The sequence below is a fragment of the Leptopilina boulardi genome, unplaced genomic scaffold (assembly GCF_019393585.1).
Source record: "Leptopilina boulardi isolate dan_hultmark-lab unplaced genomic scaffold, ZJU_Lbou_2.1 LbouV2_325, whole genome shotgun sequence".
In the NCBI taxonomy this organism is placed as follows: Eukaryota; Metazoa; Arthropoda; class Insecta; order Hymenoptera; family Figitidae; genus Leptopilina; species Leptopilina boulardi.
In genome coordinates, this window is record NW_026137891.1 from 593,141 (window position 1) to 614,721 (window position 21,581).

Consider the following 21,581-nt stretch of genomic DNA (forward strand, 5'->3'; position numbering starts at 1 on the left):
TAAAAAAAGTTGATCGAAGAAAATAATAATTACAAATACAGAAAGAAGCAAAGTATCGAATAAAGGAAGAAACGAAATGACCAAACCACACCCTCGCTAATGTAACAACAGGACAGGATTCGAATTGGCAAGGACGACAACTATAACGACCAAACACAAAGAGAAAATAGTATATATATATATACAAGCTTGGCGGATCACGCACCGAGTCAGATTTTTTAATTACACCCTGTTTACACGGACCGGCCTGGTCAACTATCTCCGCAAGATAGGGTCTCTCTCTCTTTCTCTCTTGGACTTGCCTGCGCGTACTTTACTGAACCACAACGACTTAAGCACCGCCAGCGTGGCACACGTGCGCTAAACTGTTCTTGTGTTGTGGGGTCCCTCTTTTTTTTCCCCCTCTGTCAAGGTAAAAAAAAAAAGAAAATTTTTTTTATTCTCCTCTTATTCGCCATTATACTCCATAGCTATTAATTGCATATTCATTTTTTAGCTGTGCTACCAAGTGCGAAAACAAGATAACAGAAAGAGCGTTGTTAAATCAATTTAAAAAGCTGTGTCCATTAAGAGTTTTAATATACTCTATATATATAATATAATTTATATAAAGCTGCTCTATAATATACAAGTGAAATTTAATTTTATGAACATTTTTCCAATTTTTGTGTCACAACACTGCTTTCTTACAGTTTCAATATTTGTTCATTTTAGAAAAAAAAAATTATATAACATAGTTGCTTTTAGTATTTAAATTACATATTTTAAGTTTTTAATTTTTTCTAAAAATATAATAACATTTTGCACCAAGTAGAGAAAGAAGGTGTTTTCCGATGAGTGAATGATTTATAGAAAAAACGCTATTACAAATGATTTTAAAGAATAAATTTAAGGTTATGTTGCCTAATTGCAAAGCTTACATTGTACACTATACTTTACAGAAAAGAGTGCAGAAAAGTACACTTTTCGGAACTGAGTGCAGAAAATCAACAACAAATCAACAATTTTGTGCTGCATTTACATTAAAGTGTCGCTTTTCTTGCAGGTGTTACACAAAGATAATTTTTATGTAGAAAGAAGTTTTGAATTAAAAAATACATTTTATTAGAGTTGTATTTCTCAGGTAGCGAAAGCAATCTAAAGTAGAAGAATATTTTCTAATTGGAAAAGTAACTTTTAAATTGAAAAGTAACTATCAAGTTGAAAAGTAACATTCAAGTAGAAAAATAACTTTCAAGTAGGAAAGTAATTATCAAGCAAAAAAGTAACTATCAAGCAGAAAAGTAACTATCAAGTAGAAAAGTAATTATCAAGTATAAAAGTAAATTTTAAATAGAAAAGTAAATTTTAAGTTGAAAAGTAACTATCAAGCAGAAAAGTAACTTTCAAGTAGAAAAGTAACTACCAAGTAGAAAAGTAATTATCAAGTATAAAAGTAAATTTTAAATAGAAAAGTAAATTTTAAGTAGAAAAGTAACTATCAAGCAGAAAAGTAACTTTCAAGTAGAAAAGTAACTTTCAAGTAAGAAAGTAATTTTTAAGTAGAAAAGTAACTATCAAGTTAAAAAGTAACTTTCAAGTAGAAAAGTAACTTTTAACAAGGAAAGTAATTGTCAAGTAGAAAAGTAACTTTCAAGTAGAAAAGTAACTATCACGCAGAAAAGTAACTATCACGCAGAAAAGTAACTATCAAGTAGAAAAATAACTTTTAAGTAGAAAAGTATCCTTTAAGTAGAAAATTACCTAAGAATTAGAAAAAAAATGATCGACATTAAAAAATTAATTTTTAAAAATTAATTTTAAAGAATTTTTCCAATTTTCGGAAATATTTTTACCTGAGTTACAAATCATATTACTTGGCTCTGAATACTTTTCGAAGAATTCTTTTTCATCAGAACTCTTTCTCTCTCTATATATATATGTACATATATATGAAATTCGTTTGATGAAAATTACAGTTCGTTAAAGTCGGTTGAGAAAGAACGAGACACTGAGAGGTCCAAAGTGGATAAATTGAATCACTTACAACTGAAACTAGAGAATGAATTGTATTGGAAATCGTTTACTGAAAATTAGAAAGAACTGAGGTCTCTTGATAATAGTTTGAGCTCAGCCATTGCCATCGTTTCGTATATATATATATATATATATATATATCGTATGATGGCTTTTTGCTTCTGTTTTGTCCTTGCGCGAATCGACCAAACGCTTGACTATCGTTCCTCCTAAGTACCTTAAAGGAGATTCTGCGACGGGAACTGCTAATTGGTACCACGTCGATCGTGAATTAAAGAACACGAGCCACACCATATACGACTGACTAGATAAATTCTCGCTCTTTTACCAGAAAAAAAAGAAAAAAAAATTTAACGAGAACCTATTTTTTGAAAAAGAAATTTGAATTTTTTTTAAGTACAAAATCTATTTAACTAACTAAGTAACTTTTAAGTAGAAAAGTATTGTTGAAGAAGAAAGTATTTTTCAAGTAGAAAAGTAGCTTTTAAGTATAAAAGTATTGTTGAAGAAGAAAGTATTTTTTAAGTAGAAAAGTAACTCGTAAGTAGAAAAGTATTATTGAAAAAGAAAGTATTTTTCAAGTAGAAAAGTAACTCGTAAGTAGAAAAGTATTATTGAAAAAGATATATTTTTCAAGTAGAAAAGTAACCTTTAAGTAGAAAAGTACTATAAAAAAAGAAAGTATTTTTCAAGTGGAAAAGTAACTCAAGGCCAGAAAGTAGAAAAATAAATCTCAAGTGGAAAAATCATAATTAAGTTGACAAATGACTAAAGTAGAACAACACTTTTTAGAAGTAGAAAATCAATAGTGACATAATATAAAAATCAAACTATTTTTAAATTACAAAAGTTTCCATATATACTTATTTATACCGCTATGACATAATTATTATTTTAAGACTAATTAAAAGTCCTTGTTATAAAAAAAAAAAAAAAACAATTGCGATGACTTTTACATAGAAGGCATTGAAGACAAATATTTACCTCAAACTTCTAATCAGTGAATGATGACTTTGTATATCGTATGACTTTGTATAAGAAATAAAAAATAAAAAATTTCTTGATTTCCAATAAATTAAGAGTTTAAAGTCCAAACAATTAGAACTTAATTATCAATTCAAAGCACGCATATATTTTTAATTGGTCACTGTGAACTTCTCATTAGTATTAAATTTATAAAATACAAACTCGCGATAAAAAATTAAAAGAAATTGTTTGTAAATTTATTCTCAAACTTGAAATTCTTTGGCCTTCGTCAAATTCAAGGCTATATACCGACATTAATTCATTAAAAAAGAAAATCATTCCTCTTCCTGGCATATATTATTCCCTCGAGTTATTATTTTTCTTCGATATATATTTGCTATAAAGATATTCTAAGAGCAGAGGTATTTTTAAAAGTATATTTAAAATTAAATAATTACTACATATTAAAAATATTTTTAATAATTGCTTTAGTGTTCAGAAAAAAAATTCTTAGAAGTACTTTTTTATAGTAAATATTTTCTATTGTATTAGTTTCTATATAATTAAAAACTAGGAAGATTTGTATACATACTTTTATAGTGATTAGCAAATACTTTGAGCAATACTTTTTATATTCAATAAATACTTTTTCAACTTGAATTAGTAATTTTTTTTTTTATTAAATTTCCACCATTAATTAATGGTTAGATTTTTTTAGATATTATTTACTAATTATGAAAGTTAACTTTAAAAAGTATTTACTAAATTCTAAAGTAATTATTAAAATTAGTTGACATGTGAAAAGAAACACAAAAGGTATTTTTTAACTTAACATAAAATAGTGATGAGAGTTTTAGTAGTTAGTTTTAAATATTGAAGACAAATTGAAAGTATTTGCTAAAAATTTACAATGAAGAAACGGTATCGGAAAAAAATTTACTAATTGTGAAAAGCAGTGTTGAATTCGCTAAATATGAGAGACACTTTTAAAGGTATTGGTTTAATAACTAAAGTAATTGCTAATAATTGATAAAAATTACAAATTACTAAAGTAATTGCTAATAATTTCTAGAAATTGAAAATTACTAAAGTAATTGCTAATAATTTCTAGAAATTGAAAATTACTAAAGTAGGGGAGACCGAGGAGGAAAGTAACAGAGGAGGAAAGTAACAAAGCTTATAACTTTTAAACAAATTATCGGATAGACATGGTTCAAACATATTTTTAGTCGGCACTGTTCCCCCTTCCTCCTCCATAGTGTGTCCGAGCCTGACAGGAAAGGTTAGGTCTGATTCCGGTGTGACGTGCAGAAAAAACGTCAAAAGTAAGTTTTCGTTCAAATTTTCAAAGTCTCGTATTTCTTTAACTTTATTGTTTTTCAAAATGTGCCTTTCGTTATTTTGTAGCCTTATTATCTGTCTTTAAGTTGTGCTTAAACAAACAATTTAACATTTGTGTAGTTTTAACTTTTTTGTTGACATACAAGAAAAAAGCGACCGAGGAGGAAAGTAACACGCTACTTTTCTCCTGTTGTCGATATTGTCCATGTTTTAACTAATGATTGAAGCAAATCGTATTTAATTTTACGAATAACAGAGATTTATTTAAGAAAAACCTGTGATCTAGGTAAGCATAAAATATCTTTAAGAAAAAAAATGAGCTAAATTCATAAAATGTTCGAAATATGTGCTAAATATGTCCCAAATATGTGCCAAATAAGTATAAAGTGTACTTAAACTTTCATGTGTTCCTAATAAAAATATTTCTAATTAATAATAGTCATTAGACTAAAGAATTTTACATAATTTTATACTGTTACTTTCCTCCTAGGAGCTTGTTACTTTCTTCCTCGGGGGTGAGGAGGAAAGTAACAGATGAAGAGCTTGCGTAAAGGTTATACTGTGAACTGTCAATTTATTATAAATGTTTAATTCAAATTTTATTTAAAAGGTGAATGTCCAAGCTTTCATTTAATATATTGGACGAATTTATCCGACAAATATTTTTAATGTTAGCATAAAAAAACTGATTTTTGTTACTTTCCTCCTCGGTCTCCCCTAATTGCTAATAATTTCTAGAAATTGAAAATTACTAAAGTAATTGCTAATAATTTCTAGAGATTGGAAATTACTAAAGTAATCGCTAAAAATTACTAGAAATTGAAAATTACTAAATTAATTACAAAAAATAAACTATTAAAGTATTTATCAACAACTTATATGCAATAAAGTATTTACTTATTATTTACCCCAAAAAATTTACTAATTACGAACAATAAAATATTAACTAATAACGAAAAATAAAGTATTTACTATGTATAGCAAAGTATTTACTAATAATGAAAAGTAATACTATAAAGGTATTAACTAATCATCAAAAGAAATACAAACTATATACTAATATCAAATGAAATAATAATAAAAATAAAATTTTTACATTATTGAAAAATTTCTTCTATATCCCATATTAAATATTCACATTTATTATTTATTAATATTCACAAACACACATTCCTTTCAATATTTGCCGCGAGTTCATAATAATAATTTTACTTGATCTTGAAAAGCTGAGTTGAGGAAAAAAAACAAAAGAGCATATATATATATATATATACATGAATTTACATAAATCTGAACATTAAAGTACATGTACATTTGGATAAGCGCGTGTGTAATACGATATCCGCTATATATGCGAAAGAATTTTGTCGCGTATTGAAATTTTTTTTTTTTTTGCCCTTTTCACTTAAAAAGAAGTGAAATCTTTTTCCAAGTTTCTCGGGTAGATTTGTCAAGGCCGATTAAGTCGATACTAGTACACTTGAAACTGGAAACCAACAAGAGGATAAAAGAGAGGTGAAAAGGAACAAGTACAACGATCTCGTGTTTCGTTTTTACTGCAAAATTTTCCATTCCTATAACATATATGAGTAAATTTCTCGTCCTCTCATGAGACTTGTGGGACTTATAATCACAGAGTGGTGTTAGTATAGTAGATTCGAAAGTTTGCCTTCCGTAAAGAACAAGTCATCGGCTCGTGTCTTTCTATACGACAGGGCCGTATCGCAAAATTAATATCTATTTTTTTCATTATTATTTAAATAAATTCATTTGTTAATATAGTAAAATTTAATTAAGAAATAGATTTAAAAATTCACCCCGACCCCTGGGGTGTATTGGCACACTTACACTACTAAAAAAAAAAAAAATCGAATCAAATACACGTTTTATAACGATAAATGGAAAAAAGAGGAAAACATTATTTCAATGTCACATAGTAGTGAATAAATAATGTTATCAGAATTCAAACATAGTACGCAAAAATAATTCATATATTATAGTCTAATGCTGCACTTATATGAAGATGATAACTACAATGAATATTTTAAAATGCTTATAATTATAATATATATTAAAATTAAACTTGAATCATTTTCATTGAATTAAAATTTTTCCTGACAATGAATTTATAACCCAATATAATATCAAATTGGAATAATAATAATAATAATAATAATAATAAAGTTGTATAGTTGTAAGTTTGGATGACGATAAAAATATAAAATCGAACATACTATGAAAACGTTTAAAGTGAGCCTTTCACTGACCTTGTCAGGTATTCAGCAACGGGTCTAGATTTTCTAACAACAACAATAATAATATTCCAATCTACTAACGTTCTGAAAAGTGCACAACTTTCAATTGATTTCGTAGCTATGAAGATATATACAATTCCCATTGATGCAGTAAACATTGTATTTAAATAAAATTTATTTTGCAAAAACTAAAAATAAATTCTAATTTTTTTAGATATTTTAAATTTTGTCTAAAAGTAAAAAAAAAACCATTTATTTTTAAATAATAATTATTCTTCTTAAAAAAATCAAAATGCAAAAATGAAAACAAGAGAAAGAAGAAAATATATATAAATAGCAATAAAGAGTAACAATCTGGGAAAATTACATTATGAGGCAAATTACTGAGCGCAACATTAAACCATAATAATATCCCTTATACATTTATATTTGACTCTTATACATTCTATTATTATCAGTTATATGTTTCCTACATAGTGTAGCAGTCATATAATGATATATCAAACTCATATAATGATTGCGCCGACAGAAATATCTCATTGTTATCATCAACAAAAAAAAGTGTCGTAATTTCTGCCTATAAGTGTAAACAAATTTTTTTTTAAGCAAAATTCATTTATTTTTCGTTTATTAAAAAAGCACTAAAAAATTTCAGAGAAATATATACATTCTTTCACTTACTTTAACCCTACATTTAACCTACCTTGCCTCTACGTTGATCATGTTTTGACTCTTTATTGAAACTTCTTTGACTCATCATTGAATCAACATTAAAACTACTTTGACCATACATTAAATCTATATTTAACTTTCTATAAACCTATTTTGACCCTAGATTGGACCTTCTGTGACTCTTCATTGACCCTACATTGGACCTACTTTGCATCTGCATTGAACCTGTTTTGACCCTTTATTAAACCAACATTGAACCAACTTTGACTATACATAGAACCTATAATGAACCTTCTATAAACCTATTTTGACTCTACATTGGACCTTCTTTGACCCTACATTGGACCAACTTTGCCTCTGTATTGAACCTGTTTTGACCCTTCATTAAACCAACATTGGACCTATTTTGACCATACATACAACCTATAATGAACTTTCTATTAATCTATTTTGACCCTACATTGGACCTTCTTTGACCCTACATTGGACCTACTTTGACCCTACATTGGACCTACTTTGCCTCTTCATTGAACCTGTTTTGACCCTTTATTGAACCAACATTGGACCTACTTTGACCATACATGAAACCTATAATGAACCTTCTATTAACCTATTTTAACCCTACATTGGACCTTTTTTCACCCTACATTGGACCTTCTTTCACCCTACATTGGACCTACTTTGCCTCTGCATTGAACCTGTTTTGACCCTTCATTAAACCTACTTTGACCATATATAGAACCTATAATGAACCTTCTATAAACCTATTTCAACTCTACATTGGACCTTCTTTGACTCTTTTTTGACCCTACATTGGACTTACTTAGCCTCTGCATTGGTCCTTCTTTGACTCTTCATTGAACCAACATTGTACTTATTTTGACGATACATAGAACATATATTGAACCTTCCATAAATCTATTTTAACTCTACAATGTACCTACATTGAACCTATTTTGACTCTACATTAGACCTTTTTTGACACTACATCAGTCCTACTTCAAACCTTCTATGACCATAGATATAACCAATATACAACCTTTTATAAACTTATTTTGATTCAACATTGGACCTATTTTGACCATACATAGACCATATATTCAGCCTATTGTGAACCTACTTTGATCCCACTTTGAGCCTACATTGAATTTTTTTTTTGCATACAAAAGCGTTATTTTTGTTTGCTAAACAAGTATTCACGTGTTATTAAACGGATTTTAAAATTTCTCTCCTTTTTTTCTCTTGGTGCTTGTATATAGAGAAAAAAAATTAGCGTGCGCGCAGAAAGTTAAATATTTCTCTCCCTCCCTCTGAATAGTTTACAACTAGTTTTTTTTTTCTTTTTTGAAATAATTTTCTTTAGTGAAGTAAATTTTCACGTAGGCGGAAACGTGAGACAGTTACTCGCCGCTCGAAGACGCAATGTGCGAGTCTTGAATTTCAAGAGGGTCCATGAAAGGCTTTCCTCAAGTACCTTGTATTCTCACTCCTATACGGTCTTATAACTTGACGTGGAGGAGATTCGCAAGCGATTTCTCTCTGTCATGGACTGTCACTGGACTGGGTCAACCGCATTTCCAATGCTACCAGCCGGCAGGGTGTGTTTGTTTTGAATTCAAACTAATTTTCTCATTACAAAAAATGTAATTTGAAAGAAAATAATTTTTTTTTCACACTGATATGTACTTTTTTTTGTTTATATATGAAACTTTGTCATAGTTAATTATTTTTTATACAACTAATTATATTATTAATTTTAATTTTATTTATAATTATAATTTAAATTGAAATTTAAATTGAAACTATCATAACCTACTTTGACCCTACTTTAACACTACTTTAAACCTAGTTTCAACCTACTTTAACTCTACATTGGATCTTCTTTGCCTTTACATTGAACCTGTTTTGACCCTTCATTGAACCTTTGAATTTTCATTGAACCTTTTATAAACCTATTTAGACTCTACATTGGACCTATTTTGACCCTACATTAGGCCTTTATTAGACCTACATTAGACGTGTTTTGATCATAGATAGAACCTATATATTAAACTTTCTATAAACCTATTTTGACTCTACATTGGACTTACATTTGACCTACCTTGAAACTAATTGTAACTAATTAAAAATATTAATTATAAATAAAAATATTAATTTTAATTAAAAATTTTTATTTTAATTAATATTTATTATTTTAATTAAAAATTTTTATTTATTTATTTTCAAAATAATTTTTTGGCGAAAATTATGGAGAGAGGAAAAATTGTATTTTAATATTTTGTAAACTAGAACAGAATATAAGAGCGCGTTACTAATGTTACGTGTAATAGAGCACGAACGCACCGTGTCTATAACTAAACCAAGTTTTGAAGCGTGCACGTATGAATGCATTTATACAGAATCAACGGATACTTTACCAGTATAAATTATTTACTCTGTAGTTTGTAAAATGATTATAATTTAAAAAAAAATATATATAAAACTATCAACGTTAATTATTTACAATAATAATCATAATAATACATAATATAAATAATCAACAAAATATTAATAAATATATAAATAAAAATAATAATGATAATAAGAACAATAATAAAAAAAACAAAATAATAATAATAATAATAATAATAATAATAATAATAGATAAATAATTATATTTATTAGAAAATAGTTAAAATGTTTGAATTATTGTTATTTTGAAAATATATAAATAAATTTCGCGTATATTTAAAATTACAAAATCAGTTAACGCACTTTCTCTTCATTTTTTTTTTTTTTTTTTGAAATAAAAATGTGAACGAAATTTGAAACGCACGAGCAAAAATGAAACTTTTTCTCTGACAATCAATCAGTTCAAAACATTTGAAAATCCACTTCTATAATATTGTAAACGAGTCTCGATAAGAGACTTTCATAAAAAAAAAAAAAAACAACACTCAATTTTCTTAAGTGAAATTATTTTCTATATTCAAATCGACTAATCGTTTTTTATCCATCGATGTCAAAAATCGATGTTAATAAAATTAAAAATTACCAATCACCAACATAAAAAAAAAAATTAATAAATAATCAAAAATTTGATAAATAAAATCAATGAATTATAAAAAAAAAAATTTTATTAATTTATAACAAAAATCACTCACCGATTCCATATCGAAACCGTAAACCATCGTGTTTTGTGCACTGTGATTCGTCTTCACCCAAAAAAAAAAAAAAAAAAAAAAAAAAATTATCACTCACGAGACTTTTCCAAGGAGGAGGGGCGGGGGGGGGGAGAAGATAATCCACGTAAAAAAAATTAACTCTTCTTTTTTCGTAGTATTCGTAAAAATTTTACGTGATCACATGTACCGGCAATGGTCCACATGAACAAATGTGGATGAATGAAAATCGTGTTTGCAATAAATCGCGAACGCGTACAAAAATTTTTAACACTTATTAATTGATAGGAGAAATTTTGTAATAACTTTTTTTTTCGCGATATATATATATATATATATATATATATATAGATCAAAATATTATATGCGTATGACAATTATGTATGGGCTCGAGAAATTGTAAACAGCGAGCTTCTCTCTTGTCGAAGCCTATTCTCTGACTACCGATGAAAGCAACTATAGAGTGGTTCTTAGGCCCGAGTCTTGGAGAACAGGCCAAAGCGAGCGGGTTCGCGCGAACGGCGACCTACTAACGCTCGACCTGCGCCTGATGCGCAAGCGCTCAAGACAATTATTTCAGTCACGTTAACCGAAAGATTCTCAAATAGCTGCGCCTGCGCATTCTTTTGATATTTTTTTCCACCTTTTTTTTATACGACCCTTAAATACAAAAAAATTGCATTTTTCCAAAAGTCTCCTCGTTCGCTTGAAACGGGCGTTAAATAATAATAATAATAATAATAATAATAATAATAATAATAGGCGCGCACCTTTAGCGTTGATGATGACTTCTCTGCACGAGACTCTTGAGAGAGCTCAGATTTCCTCTGATACCTAGACATTGATTTATCGACAAACTAACTATTGCTAATAATATATTAATTTATTAAAAAAAAATTATTTTTTCAAATTACAATTTTTTTAATTATATAAAAAAATTTTACCTTCATCTATTGGGTATATTTATTATTTGTAGGAAAGTGATGTAGTTTTAAATACCATTACGATCTATTGCGCAGCTATTAACGTTATGATGATCTATTGCGCATAAACAATTTTTAGAACGATTGGTGAAATTTTGTCTTTGTAATGCAAAGATCAAGTTCTACTGCGCATGTGAAGTTTTCAAGAAGATCTACTGCGCAGCTGTCAACGTTATGATTATCTATTGCGCATATACAATTTTCAGAAAGATTGGGCAAATGTCATTATAGTGCAAGATCAAGATCTACTGCGCATGTGAAGTTTTCAAAGAAGATCTACTGCGACGAATTAAATTTAAACAAAGATCTAATGCGCAGATCTTAGTAATCTAATTTAAAATCACTGCGCTACATTAAACGATAAGGATCTATTGCGCACATTATATTTTAAAAGCTCTCTTGTGCATTCAATATTTATAGCGAGAAGATCTAATATTTAATTATAAATGCAATTTGGATCTACTGCGCAGCAGTCAACGTTATGATGATCTATTGCATATATACAATTTTCAAAACGATTGGGCAAATTTTGTCTCTGTAGTGAAAATATCAAGATCTACTGCGCATTTGACGTTTTTAAGAAGATCTACTGCGACGAATCAAGTTCAAATAAAGATCTAATGCGCAGATCTTAGTAATCTAATTTAAAATCACTGCGCTACATTAAACGATAAGAAAACTTCACATGCGCAGTAGATCTTGATCTTGCACTATAATGACATTTTCAGAACGATTGGGCAAATGTCATTATAGTGCAAGATCAAGATCTACTGCGCATGTGAAGTTTTCAAAGAAGATCTACTGCAACGAATTAAATTTAAACAAAGATCTAATGCGCAGATCTCAGTAACCTAAATTAAGATCACTGCGCAATAGTAAACGCTAAAGATCTATTGCGCACATAAAATTTTAAAAACTCTAAATATTTACAGCAGAGAAATCTAATGTCTAATTCTAAATACAATTTGGATCTACTGCGCAACTGTCAATGCTATGGCGATCTACTGCGCATAAACTAATTTTTCAACGATTTATTGCGCAAATTTTTTTCTCTTTTTAGTACAAAAATTATTGCGCACGTGCTATAAAGCACATCTAAAGAAAGAATATATTTATCTCAATGTTAAATAAATATTTATTTGTTTCAAATAAAATTTAGATCAAAAACGAATTTATTTTTAGTGCTTAAACACTTTTAAATTATTAATAAAAATAAAAAATGCGATTAAACCAAAATATTATCTCTCTTAAAAGATGAAAAAACCAAATAATGCTTAAAAATTTTTATTAAAAAAAAAAATGTTGCTTTAGCAAAAGCTTAATTTTTGTGAAACATTTCGTAAAACGATTATTAAGCATTTTGTTTCGCTTAATCTTATTTTATCTTTTACATCGATAAATCGTTTTGTTAATCTTCAATTATGCTCGAGGGGCCCAGTGAAGATCAATGAAAAATGAGTGCAACAAGTATTAGATGATAAATATCCATACAGTCACAATATAAATTATAGTTAAAGATCTATTTTACAGAATTGTAATTTAGATACATATGAAATATTTAGTCGTTTCATTGTCAAGAAACTAATAAAAGAATGGTGTTTATGAACTGCTAATTGCATTTTGTTATTGAACTGTCTGACTATAAACGTAATTTCTACTGTGAGATGCAATTTCTGTCATTATAATAAGAATTGTGTGGCACTTTTGCATTCGGAATATAAAATAACTCCATATATATATATAGAGGTCAAAAACGAAAAATAATGATAATATTCTTGATGTTAGATATTCAGTTCTCTCGGGAAGTTCGTTACCCGATTAAATTTGAATATTTAAGTATAGAATTTGAATGCTTTTTGTCAAAATTTCATGTGCTTTCATATATATTCACTATGATGCTCTCTTAAGTAGCAAAAATTTGAATTTTCAATTTTAATAAAGTGCAAAATTAAAAATTTATATTAACTATATTTTTTTCATGTATTAATTAATTTCATACTCGACTTTACATTAAAATATATTTTCAATATTTTTAAATAAAAAAATTTCTACCACTTTCTTTTTCTTTTTCGAGATTTTCGATTTTATATGAAAACAATTTTGATAAGCGGTAGGAAAAAATGGAATTTTCAATAAAAAAAAAAAAAAAAATACTGATTTATTTTATACAGATGGGCAGAAATTGACACTTAGTACCCTTTTTTTTAGAGAATAACAAAATTCATAAGCCATAAAAATTTGTTATCACCCATAAAAAATTTTTGTTGAACAAATAAAAAAAATGTCGTGTATGTAACTCTACAATTCACGAAAAATTTTGTGATTTTATTCTTTTGGTCACCAACAATTATTTACGATCAATAATAACTTTATTTTTGTTTTTTTTTTATCGAATAATAAAAATAATAAACTAAAATTGATACTTTACTGAGAAATAAACGAAAAAATTCTAAATACAAGAAAAATATCAATTAATTAAAGGTACTAATCTTTTTTTTAATAATTATTATTTAAAGAACAATTGCAATAATAAAAATCTATTGTCATTTATCGAAAACATAAATTGTTATCTATTGAATATTAATGGAATCATTGAAAATTCAAAAAAAAATTTCCGCAATAATTTGAATTAATTGCAATTTCAATTAATGTCGGATATTTCCTGATTTAATAATTATATTACTGTCCTCTAACCTATATTTAATTTTAATTCACGGTCATGTTGTGATGGTTCATCTATTCCTGGTGTATAAATGTTTGGATTGAAATATAAACTCAAATGACGTGCGAAATTGGTAGGTATCATTTAGATTATTGCAAATTTAAATCGTTTCTAATTATATTTATGTCCTTTTATCACAATATTATTAATGGCAGAATTTTTTTTTTAATTTTACTTTTAAAACAAACAAAAAAAAAAAAAATTTTCTCAACAAAAAAAATTTTATTTTTATCTTTTTATAACTTTTAGTTTAATAACTTTATATATGTTTTTTTGAATTAAAAAAATAATTGTATTTGCAATAAAAAAAATTGAAATCAAAATAATCATTAAAAAGATTTATGATTTACATTTCAACGAGAATTAAGATTTCTAACTTTAGGAAATAATAAAAATAAAAAGATACGTGTTCAGATTGCAACATATATATTTTTGTTGTTGTGAAATATTGAAATTTCCATTGTTTACAAAAATTCAGCTTACACTCCCTGCGAGATAAGCTTCTTTACCACACTCTGGACACCGGACCACCATTTCTAAAGATAAGGTGAAATACTGCAAAGATTTGAATAACAGAAGTTTTAAGAAGAGGGTAATACTTTTTTATTCCTTTTTTTATATATATGACAACTATCTGTCCTTTTTTTTTTAATCTCAAACACCGGAATTTTTGTGATAAAAATCAAACAATTATTTTCAATTTCATTTTTATTGAAATATACAATTTTTTTAAATAAAATTTTTTTTCACTTTGCAATTGTTTTAATTATTTTGTACTAGTATTTTATATACATTTAAATATTTTTCAATATGTCTTCAATTATTCTATACATCTGGTTCATATCGTTTTCCAGTTTATAATTTTATTATATTATTATATTAATATTATTTTAAAAGAACTTATTTTTAATTTTTCCGGGTGGAAAATTTTGTAACACTAAATATTTCTTTTAAATAAATAAATAAAAATAATTTTATATGCAAAAATTTCGATTTTAAAAATTACTAATCATTTAAAAAAAGAATATTTCTTTGAAACAAAAACTAATTTCAATTTCTCACAATGATTTCAATATTTGAATAATTAACACTCCTGAATAAATTAAAGTTTCCTGTTGGACTTTCCACTGAATCACTGTTAACTATATAATACATATATAAAATATAAAAGTGAGACTTTTAAAAGAAACAATTGAGAGAATTTAATTAGAAATTACATAGAATCAGTGAAATAGTTTCGTAAGTAAATTAACATAATTGCAATTAGATTAATGCTAATTAGGACTTTCTGAAAAAAAAATTTAAAAAAATAATAATAATAATAATACTAAATACGCAGATATAAAAATAAATAAAAGTTTCTATGAATGGAATAATTATTATTTTTTTGACAACTGATAATATAAATTAATTTGATTTGCTCTAGTCAAATATTGTGTTGAATTTTTTAACTCTTGTATAAATTATTTTTTATTTTTTGATGTATACAAGACTTTTGCCACGTACGAAGAAAAAAGGTTTTTATATTATATACAATTAAATGTTTTCCATATTTGGATATAGACATTAGATTTTAACGCCAAAGATTTCCTACGAATATATATATATATATATATATATATAAATGAGATTCGAGATTATTCGCAACTTTAGCGCATATATATATATTCAATTGTGTGGATCGGATTAGCTGAGAGATCGCGCGCGCGGTACTTTTTCTACAATTCTTTTAAACAGAAAATCTCTCATTGTTCGCCAAACAAATAGCGCAAATGCTGTTAGTCAGACGCCCACTGGACAACAAAGGTTCGTCGTAATCGAGAGACTGCCGGTAGCAACTTGTATATATACTATATGGGGTTGGGCTCTAATTTTTTCACGTTGCGAAAGTCTCACGTCCATTCCATTGGCAATATTGCATTATAATACGACATGCATGAACAAATTTATGTCCTTATATTATTATTATAAGCAAAATATAAAATAAAAAAAATTGCAGAAAGTGGCGCCTTACTTTAATATCATCCAAATATCTCGTGATGTATAATTATTAAAAAAATAACCTTGAAATCATATAAAATATGAGAGAATCAGGCGCATTGAACATGGCCAATATTAATATTATCGTTGCTAAGGAAAAAAAAACCTTAGCAACAGTTGTACTAGAAACGGTTGCATGGTGGCGGTCACTATCGAAAAGGTTGCTATGGTACCGGTTACTATGATACCGGTTACTATGGTACCGGTTATTATATGGTACTGGTTAGTATGATACCAGTTCCTATATGATACCAGTTCTTACACGGTACTGGTTATTATATAGTACCGGTAACTATGTGGTAGCGGTTAGTATGGTACCAGTAACTATAAAGTCCCGGTTACTATATGGTACCAGTTACTATGGTACCAGTTACTCTGGTGACGGTTGCTATGGTACCGGTAACTATAGTACCGATTACTCTGATACCGGTTTCTATGGTACCGGTTATTATTGTACTGGTTACTATATGGTACCAGTAACTATGTTGTACCGGTTAGTATGGTACCGGTTATTATATAGTACCAGTAACTATGTAGTTCCGGTTTCTATATGGTACCGGTTACTATGGTACCGGTTACTATGGTACCGGTTACTATGGTACCGGTTACTATGGTACCGGTTATTATGGTATCGGTTATTATGGTATCGGTTATTATGGTATCGGTTATTATATGGTACCAGTAACTATGTGATACCGGTTAGTATGGTACCAGTTACTCTATGGTACTGGTTACTATATGGTACAAGTAACTATGTGGTAGCGGTTAGTATGGTACGAGTAACTATACAGTTCCGTTTACTATATAGCATCAGTTACTATGGTACCGGTTACTCTGGTGCCGGTTGCTATGGTACCGGTAAGGGGTTGTGCACATATTACGTCACGCGAACAGGAGGGGGGGGAGTCTAAAGATTTGTGACGACCCATAGAAAAAATCGCGCTAATATATGGAACCAAGTGTGACATTGGGGGTGGGAGGGGTCAAAAAAGGGTAAAAATTGCGTGACGTATTATGTGCACGACCCCTAACTATAGAACCGGTTACTCTGATACCCGTTGCTATGGTACCGGTAACTATAGTAACGGTTACTATAGTACCGGTTACTCTGATACCGGTTGCTATAGTACCGGTAACTATGGTACCGGTTATTATTGTACTGGTTACTATATGGTACCAGTAACTATATTGTACCGGTTATTATATAGTACCAGTAACTATGTAGTTCCGGTTTCTATATAGTACCGGTTACTATGGTACCGGTTACGATATGGTACCAATTACTATGTTGTCCCGTTAGTATGGTAACGGTTATTATATAGTACCAGTAACTATGTAGTTCCGGTTTCTATATGGTACCGGTTGCTATGGTACCGGTAACTATAGTACTGGTTACTCTGGTTCCGGTTTCTATTTTACCGGTAACTATGGTACCTATTACTATGGTATCGGTTACTATAGCTGTGGAAAAGGTTGCTATGGTAATCGTACTAGTGTACGACAGAATGTCGCTAAAGCGAAACTTTAAGGCTTTCGGGCTTGGGCCACTAAACCCTAAAAACGTACTGTGAGAAAATATTAAATAATATCAGAGCAAAAAATTGCCACTGAAACAGAAAATTAATTTTGAAAAGATAAATTTGATTTTAGGTACGTTTTTGAAATTTTATTTGTCTTAATTTAATTTGAATATTCATTTGAAAAAAGGGTTAAGTAACACACTCATGATTGGGGATGAGGCATTTGCGTCATTTGTGAAATTAAGAATAACAAAAAAAGAAAAAGAGAGTGAGAGGGTGAGAGGAAAAAAGCGAAAAAATTCTCGTTTGACGAAACGACCGGTTGTGAATGAGAGTGTTTTGTGCTCTCTTCCTGCGTCAAAAACCAAGTACACGATTGAAATCGTGAGACTAAGAAATAAAAAGACTATTTGATATGACGTCAGTGAACAGCGCCACGAGGGTGCCGAAACAAAAAAAAAAAATTCTCGATGGAGTGAGAAAATCATAAAAAAGATATATATAAAACGGGTATTTAAATATGTTACACACCATAAATAGTAAAGTCATCATCGTTTTTCAATTGACTAATAAATAAATTTATGTATTGTTTGTGCAATCAACCATAAAAATTAAATTATAATACAAATTCCTAAATCAATTACACAAGTCGCACATTCAACATTCAGAAATAAAATAGATTTATTCGGAAAAAAATTTTTTTATCTAGAAAATAAATAATTTTTAAAAATAATCGTTAATTTTCAAAATGAAAGAAAATTTATTTCTAGAAAATGTATTAAGAAAAAAAAGAATGAGATGAATAGAAGAAATGAATATAAGAAATAAATTGTGATTAGTAGTAAAACGTGTAATAGTTAATTGAAAAATAAAAAATGGTGACTTTACTATAGAGAATCTAAGAAAACAGAGGAAATAATTCACTGGTTAAGAAGAGAAGTAGTGATTAGTCAGACATTATAAGTCGCAACAATATATTTTCCTAAGGATGCCATCAGTGAGTTATTCGTTGACAGACGCTAATGTACCAAGCGAGAGTTTCAGCCTTTCAGATGTAATTATGATACTGTATACCTCTGCATTTACAACTTAACATCACAAAATTTATAGAGAGTAGCACTGACATTCAAAATCATGAATTTAAAAAAAAATGATAAATCACCATTTTTTCCCAATTCTTGAAAAGTTGGTAATTTTTAAATTTTTATTTATCGGAAATTTGTTGTTCAAAAACGAATTTTTTATTTTATATAAATTTAAAATAAGTAATTTAATTTATAATAAATTAAATATTTATACAAAATATATATATTATAAAAAATTAAATCAACTAATTACGGAAAAAAAAAAATTTTAATCTTGGGAATTATTTCATCAAGATAAGAAGAAGGGAGTTTAATGTCGATGATATCTTGTGGTATATAAACGTCTTTCTTGCGATTCTTGATCGTCGTTATGTCGAGTAAGATGCTTCGATAATTTTGGATAATTGTCTGCGCTCTTTAAAAAAGATATCCTATTGTTCGAAGGATCGTACAATATGATAGAAGAAATTTTTCATCGAGTTGTTTATATCCCAGGGTTTTGAACATTGACCACCCTTTAAGCTTTCTAAATAATTAAATTTATAAAATAAAATCGAATCAATAAAAATTAAAATATTCGACAGTTCAGTGACTTAAGATGAAGAAAAAAAAGAAAGAATTTTTGCGTTCGTGGGAATCAGTGAATCAATGCTGTCAGTGTGCCGCAAATGAAGATTTAACACTGCGGCTCGTCAAGGTCATCAGATGCGAAATATTCATCTCAAGTATGATTGCCGAGTGATTTGCATTGTGAATAGGGCTTAAGGCAATCGACATCGCTTATATTGAGCAGCCCTTCCCTTCGATCTTGGAGACCCACCTCTTCAGGGTGCTCTTATATACCGTGCGTAAATATAGGGCAGCACATAGCGATCCACCGCGGAGGGTAACCTCAATGACCCATGCACCCGAGGCTCTTCGAGTGAGCCAGAAATAAAAAGAAAGAGAAAGAGATACGAAGAAAAACAAGTCGTTGCTGGGTTACGAAATAAAAAAAAAAAAAAAAAATAAGAGAGAAACCGAACAAGAGTCAAGGAAGCAAGGAAGAGAATGGAGGGGGGAAAAAAAGAAGAAGAAGAAGAAAAAAGTAAAAAGGGTTTTGGAGAAAGAGAGAATGGAGGGGATGTCGAAGACAGAGGATGAGAAAGAAAGAGAGAGGAAGATAAATTCACTAAAGAGACGTATACGTTCCCACACGAACCCCCCAAGATGCGTCCTGGCATCGAGCCTGGACCCCCGAGATGCCCAGAAGCTGATAAAAACAGCTACAAAACTGCCTACCGGTGTTTTCTGCCTTTTGCTTCTGCGTTACTCCTCCACCTTTTTCTTCTTCTTCTTCTTCCTCCTCCTCTCCACCTTCCTTGAAACCGTACTCTGCCACCTACTCCTCCACCTTCGCCACCTTCTCATATTCTCGCGTCCCTTCTCTCCCATTAGCTGTATCCACCTCGTGTTACCTCGTATTCACTTTGGTCAATCTTAAACAGCATTCAAATCATTTTCCCTCAGGAGCTTTTATTTTATTCCCATCGAAAATCCATCTTCCTTTATCTTCCATGATATTTCCATTCGCACATTTTTTTACCCATGTATTCTCATCTTTTTGCAAACGAAATTTTTCAATAACCAAAAATTCACTTCACGCAAAATTTTTATTACTTCGAATTTTCATTTAGCAGAATTTTTATTTAATAGAATTTTCATATAACCGATTTTTTAAACTACAAAATTTATATAATTAACCGATAAATGCATAATTTGTAAATTAATATAGAATTTTCATTTGTCCGAAATTGCAAATGTCTGAAAATTTTGGCGCGAATTTTAAAAACCAAAATTTTATGGATAATTTTTGATTTTAAAAATCGCGACAAAATTTTTCTTATGATTGTATATATTCGGCCTGTTTGTAATTTCGGACAATGAAAAATTCTGCCAAATAATTTTGTTAATTAAAAATTCGTTAAAAAAAAAGAAATTCTGTTAAAGGCTAATTCAAAAATTGAAAATTCATCTAAAAAATAATTATGTCTAAAAAAAAATCTTTAAATCCAAAATTCGAACGTAGTATTTTTCCTTTTTATTTACTTGTTTTTTTTTGTAAAGCGCATTTTTATATATATGCGAACTTACTAATTGGATAAATTAAATCGTAAATTGCGATTCTTAAATTTCTATAAACAATTTGCGCATCAGATTTTTTTGGTGTTTGCCGCTAACTTCGTAAAACGTATATGATCGGAATTCTGTTTTCCTTAATTAATGAAGACCAATTTCCTAAATATAAATATATAAATAAATACCGTTGCTGCGAAATTAATTGTCTTGCTAATTAATATCCTTTTTTTGCACTTAAAAAAAAATCGACAGTAAAAATTCAATATAATATTGTTATCAATTATTATGATTCTTATTTTCTGAATATTTTTTTTAAGCAGCGATGAATTCAAGCGAGTAGATCAATATAAATTCTCGTCAAAAGTCAGAATAAAGCTCGTGAAAAATTCATTGAAAGTTATATTGAAATATGTAATTTTTTTTCATCTCTATTCTTTTATAAAAGAAATTTTATCATCAAAGATAATGTTATAAAAAATTCAGAATTTGTTATAACTATTTGAATTTCAAAGATAACAGAAATTATTAAAAAATAAATATTAAAAAAAAAAATAATTAAAATTCAAACACGGACAATAATATTATTTTCTTTCTTCTTTTGTTAATGAAAAAACTATTTTCCTTATAAATCTCAATAATTTACGATTTTGTTTATAAGAATAACCCTTAGAGGATTCACTTTTAATTTTAGATATTGAAGAG

The 21,581-nt window shown here is 28.4% G+C and overlaps 1 protein-coding gene across 1 annotated transcript in view; it reads right to left on the reverse strand.

The window, feature by feature from the left end:
- The window catches only part of LOC127284789 (DNA-binding protein D-ETS-4), a 58,731-nt gene extending 47,862 nt beyond the window's left edge, over nucleotides 1-10,869 (reverse strand). The window contains exon 1 of the mRNA XM_051310454.1: nucleotides 10,394-10,869. Coding sequence (XP_051166411.1) covers nucleotides 10,394-10,420 — 27 coding nt within the window. The 5' untranslated portion in view covers nucleotides 10,421-10,869. The remainder of the gene's footprint in view (nucleotides 1-10,393) is intronic.
- Between the last annotated feature and the right edge of the window lie 10,712 nt (nucleotides 10,870-21,581).